Raw genomic sequence first — 5,593 nt, 5'->3', positions numbered from 1 at the left:
GGTTGTAAAATATCAAGCCATATTCGGACTCTGAAGAAATTACCAGCATAGTCACCAGATACAGGTTCCTGTACAACAACCTCTCCAACCTTTGCAGCTAAAGCCCCGATCATTGGCTTAAAGCCGTCGGGAAGATCATGAATTTGAATCCAAATTTTGCATCTGTTCAGAGACACTTCTGATGGTTTAGTGAACCCATCATAAGGAGCTAGAATTACCGGTTGCCCTCTAAAAGTCCAGGGGCCTCCCTCCATTACCTTGTCCCAATCTCCGAGACAAGAAAATTGCATGGTACATATTGTCTTCTAAAGATCTGAACTTCACTTCTTGAACAAGGTCCCAAGCTGATCGCATGTTCTTGAAGAACCAGAAATCGCTATACTCCCTGGTAGTATGTACCCTTGCAATCGCCAACCATCGAGTAGATTCAGCCGGCGGTTGAGGCTCCTCTTCAAAGATCACATCATCCAGATCCTCCTCTCGCAGGCCTAGTCTTTCCATCATCTCTTCTAGTCTATCTTCCCCAGATCCTCCTTCAAGAGGTGCACTTGGTGTAGCTTTACTTTGATCTGTCTCCATGGCAACAAAGCCACAGCAAAAGAACCCTGTTAGCTCGACTCCAACTAGCGCGTGAGAACTAGGGCCAGGGAACGATGCGGGATCGCTCCAGAGCAGCCCAGACTCAAGACGCGGAGAGGAGGGAGGAGATCAGGGAACGGATCCTCAACGCCGGCCGTCGCCGCGAGAGACAGGAAACCCTAACGAGAGGGAAAAGCGCTATGGGTCGTGTCCCTTTGAGGGTGATGTGTTAGAGACGAGGGGACGGAGAGATGCAAAGCAGAATGGATCGATTCGGTAGCGTCTGTGTGTGGCCTATGTAAAGCTGGGCCTATGCGAAACTAATCTGGGCCGTCCACGGCCTATAAATTCCGACCACAACCGGGGCTCATTCTTCTCCTTCTTCCACCTCCAGATTTCCCTTTGCCATTCATTCATTCATTCCCCAATCGAAAACAGAACGAAACGAAAACATTCCGTATAGGCGATTTGTTCCCTTATTAATCCCAAATCTCACTAGGTGAGGCGCGCTAGGGTTAGGGTTTCGACGCTGCTCCGGCCGGCCACCAAATTCCATCCAATTCCACCGATCCCACAGATCAGCTCTCGCTCCAACTCCACGAATCCATGGATCCCAACCAGATGATGCCCCGGAGCTTCCCCATGTGGCCACCCACCGCCTCCGACGCCATGCCGCCGCCGCCGCCGCCCTTCCTCCCCCCACCCAACGCCAACCTCGCCCCCAACCGCGCCTGGAAGCGCAAGAACCCCAACCCCAACTCCGCCGCCTACCAGCCGCCCGCCATCGGCGACCTGCAGGTGCAGAACCGCGCCAAGGCCCGCCGCTGGTTCAAACCCAACCCCAACAACCGCCGCCCCTTCTTCCACAAGCCCAAGGCCAAGGCGCCGCGGAACACGTCGTCCTTCATCATCCGCGCCAAGCGCGCGGGGGGCATCGCGCCGCTGGTCTCCCCGGGGCCCGTCACCCCCGCCGTGCTGCCCACGCCCGTCATCTCCCCGGCCCACGACGAGCGGCTGCTCTCCGACGTGCTCGCGCAGCAGCAGTGGGGCGTCGACGGCTACGGCTCCATGAAGGGCCTCATCCGGCTCCGCCCCGCCACCCACGCCGCCTCCTCCTCCGACGACTCCAGCGGGGGCAGCGACGTCGAGGAGCACGTCGAGGTCGAGAGGCGGCTCGACCACGACCTCAGCAGGTTCGAGATGGTCTACCCGCAGCCTGGCGCCGTGCTTGAGGACCACGACGAGGTGTATGGCCGGAGCCAGGATGATGACGTGGATGTGCATGTCGCCAGGCTGGAGGAGGAGAACCTCACGCTCAAGGAGAGGCTCTTTCTCGTGGAGCGGGAGGTGGGGGACATGAGGCGCCGTCTCGAGGCCGTCGAGGCGCGATTCTCTGACGCTGCTCTTGCTAATGCTGAGAATGCTGCTGTTGCTGTGGAGAATGGCACCGAGAGGGGTGATTCTAATGCTGCACCTGGTGCTGATGACGCAGTTGAGCAGGTGCCTCTGCAGAATGGCACCGAGAGGGGTGATGCAAATGCTGCAGCTGGTGCTGTCAACGACGCAGTTGAGCAGGCTCTGGAGAATGACACCGAGATGAGTGATGCGGCCGCTGGTGCTGACAACACATTTGAGGGTAGCACAGAGAAGGGTGATGCGTCTGATAATGGAGTCAACAAGTCTCTAGAGAATGGCACTGCAGAGCCGCAGATGAGCGGCAAGGAGGAGGAGAGCTACATTGCAGGTTCGGAGAAGAACGCTGAGATTGGTGATGCTGCAAGCGCCCAGGGCAATGGCCAAGAGGCCTGAGGCTCTTGGGCTATTATTGGCTGGTGGAAGAAAGATAGACACAAGTGGTGGTTATTACTGTACATACTTGTCGACCACGGCAGACCCAAGCCATGCGACGGTGATTCCCTTTTTGGAAACTGACACGTCGTATACCAGCGGTGGTGGTTTGTCGTGTAGACAATGTAATGTGTTTCCTTTCCTGGAGCTCCGGGAAACGGTTCGTCTGCCGTTTTGAGTTCCCCCTGTTTTAGTATATTTCTCGCGGAGAAACCTTATAGTGTTTAGCTGTGTTGCCCAAAGTGGTAGATACTTTAAGATGATGATGGTTTGTTGTTATTGTATCCGTTCATTGTGATGATGACATTTGTTACTGCTCCTTCCGTTTTGCATTATCATGTTTAATTCTGTTGTTTACAATCTCATTGATTTTGTCTGGTTTGTGAGTGACAGATACAACGTATTAGGCTCCATCTGGTAGCAGTCTAGCTGAAAACCAAGATGAGTAGAATCAGTTAGGGCTACTGCTGGTGGTAGCAAAGCTGTAGCATGTTGAAGATTGAACAACTGAACTGTTGTTCCTTCGTAGCCATAACCAGCGTTAGTAGACTGTGATCTTTTTGTTTCTATTTTGTTCTCAAGATTCAACACTAGACTAGACTAGAGTAACTGATGCCCTACTTTCTTATGGCATTATATATTTTTTCTTACTTGGTATTAGAATCGAACATCGACTGATCAATGGACAAGTTGGTGTCTAGTCAGTTTACAGGAAACCAGAGGACATGAATCATCACTCCATCTGTTTGCTTGTTCTGGCAGATTCAGTAGAGGTACAAACATATATACACAGCTGAGGAGAATGGCACTGCGATGGCCGCTGATGCAGTGATGCTGACAGGACATCTGAGGTTGGCACAGAGAAGTGTGATGCATCCTCTGGTGCTGATAATGCAGTCGACAATTCTCTAGAGAGTGCCATGGCCAGTGGCTGTGTAGAACCAGAGAAGACCGGCGAGGAGAAGTGCAGTGCAGGTTCCGAGAAAAATGCTGGGATTGGTGATGCTCGGAGTGCCTAGGAGAATGGCCAAGGCACCAGGTAGGCCTGAGGCACTTGGGTTATGGACTGATGGAAGAAAGATAGACACTGGAATGGCCAAGTGGTGGTTATTACTGTACATACTTGTCGATGACGACGGAGCAAAGCCATGGTGATTCGCCTTTTGGAAACCGACACGTCGCATAGCAGCGTGGCTTGTTGCGCGAACAGTGTAATGTGTTTCCTTTCCTGGAGGTTGACTCTCCAGGAAACGGTTTGTGTGCTGTTTTGAGTTCCCTCTGTTTTAGCATATTTCTTGCGGAGAAACCTTCTAGGGTTCAGCTGTGTTGCTTAAAGTGGTAGATACGGACCTGGTGAATTTTTTAGGTTAAGATGATGATGATTTTGTTGTTACTGCATCCATCTATTGTGACGATGAAAATTTTACCTACTGCTCCTTTCTGTGGTTTACAATCTTATTGGTTTTGTCTTGGTTTGTTAATTGTACGACAGTTACTACATATTATGCTCTATCTAGTACATTGCCACAGGTGGCAAAGCTGAAAATGAAGATGAGTAGAATCAGTTAGGGCTGTTGCTGGTGGTAGCAAAGCTGGTAATGTCTTGAAGAATGTTGTTATGAACACCTGAACCATTCTGCCTTCCTAGCAATAACCAGCAAGTAGCATACTGTATGATCTTTTTGTTTCTGGTTTGTTCTTAAGAATCAACACTAGACTAGAGTACAGTATAGAGTAGGTATGCATAATTGATGCCCTACTTTCTTCTGGCAGTATATATTTTTTCCTATTCAATATCAGAATCGAAACATCGCCTGATCAATGGACACATCGTTGTCTATTTAGTTTACAGGAAACTAGAGGATATGAATCATCACTCCATCTGTTCACATGTTCTAGCAGATTCAGAAGAGGTACAAACATATATACAAAATTGGGCGTAATGCATTTTTACTTTATATATACACAGCTGAGGAGAATTACACTGAGATGGCCGCTGATGCTGACAATACATTTGAGGATGGCACAGAGAAGGTGATGCATCCTCTGGTGCTGATAATGCAGTCGACAAACCTCTAGAGAATGGCATCGACAAACCTTTTGCTCAGTTTACTACTCCTTGCTTCTTGCATTGTCATGGTTAATTCTGTGGCATTCAATCAGATTGATTTTGTCTCGTTTTGTGAATTGTATGACAGATACTACATATTATGCTCCATCTAGTAGTAGTCTAGCTGAAAACCAGGATAAGAGGAATCAGTCAGGAATGCTGCTGCTGGTGGTGGCCCTCCAAATAGGAGGATGTTGAGTGCCAAGGCCAGGTGTATGGGGTGCGGCTCCTCCATTCAGCTTTCCCCGGTCACAGCCATGCCAAAGGCTACCGCTAAGGGACTCGCCGTGAAGCCCCCTCCTGGTGCAGCAGAAGATAGGAGCCCGCCGCTGCGATATCAGGTAAACTCTTTAGTCAGATAATGATGTTGTATTGTTGTGAACACCTGAACCATCACTGCTTCCTAGCCATGCCAGGTACATACTGTATGGTCTTCCCTTTTCTCTTTTGTTGTCAAGAATCAACACCACTGTTAATTGATGATCCATTCCGGTTAATTCTAGCCATGACTGGTTTTGGGAGTCGCCCTGCAAATTAATATGATCCTTGTCAAAGCAACCAAAAGAGCGCCGCCCTGCCATTTCCAAGGAAAAACTACCTGTCAGTATGATGTCAATCTGTTGTGTAAAGTATATACATCTCATATAGGAGTACCACTGTTGACACCCCGGACCAACTGTTAGCATTGCTGTGCAATGGATCCTCAAAAGCTCTCATGGAAGAAAATGTTTAATAAGCTAATTTCATCGGAAGTGTCGCATTGTGATCCTTCTTCGGTGGTAATGGTCAGTAATCTGTAACATGTCGTTTTCTTAAACCATTTGGTTTGGTTTTGCTTATGCATCCCTCATGCTTAGCAAATTCGCTGGTTCTGAAGAGTGAAGATGACCATATTTCTCCGGGTTCCCCTTGGAAATCTTGGGCACGACAATTCTTGACTCTGGAGTCTCTGTTTTCTGTTTCTCATAATTCCGCTTGGAAATCTTGGACACGGCAAACATTGGTTGGAAATTCCATGTACGCCATCTGGAGAAACCGTACGTATTATCTGGTTGT

The 5,593-nt window shown here is 49.3% G+C and overlaps 1 protein-coding gene across 1 annotated transcript; it reads left to right on the top strand.

Annotated features, from left to right (window-relative positions):
- Window positions 1-1,185: 1,185 nt before the first annotated feature.
- LOC124654561 lies at window positions 1,186-2,792 on the top strand. Its single transcript, XM_047193560.1, has one exon. The coding sequence runs from the start codon at window positions 1,186-1,188 to the stop codon at window positions 2,386-2,388; it is 1,203 nt and encodes a 400-aa protein (XP_047049516.1). The 3' UTR covers window positions 2,389-2,792.
- The last annotated feature ends 2,801 nt before the right edge of the window (window positions 2,793-5,593 follow it).

The sequence above is a fragment of the Lolium rigidum genome, chromosome 5 (assembly GCF_022539505.1).
Source record: "Lolium rigidum isolate FL_2022 chromosome 5, APGP_CSIRO_Lrig_0.1, whole genome shotgun sequence".
Lineage (NCBI taxonomy): Eukaryota > Viridiplantae > Streptophyta > Magnoliopsida > Poales > Poaceae > Lolium > Lolium rigidum.
The sequence above is the reverse complement of the archived record's forward strand: the minus strand, read 5'-3'. Positions and strand labels throughout refer to the sequence as shown.

Bases quoted from the DNA above. Each gene is read 5' to 3' on its own strand.
- LOC124654561 (XM_047193560.1), top strand. From the start codon at position 1,186: ATGGATCCCAACCAGATGATGCCCCGGAGCTTCCCCATGTGGCCACCC.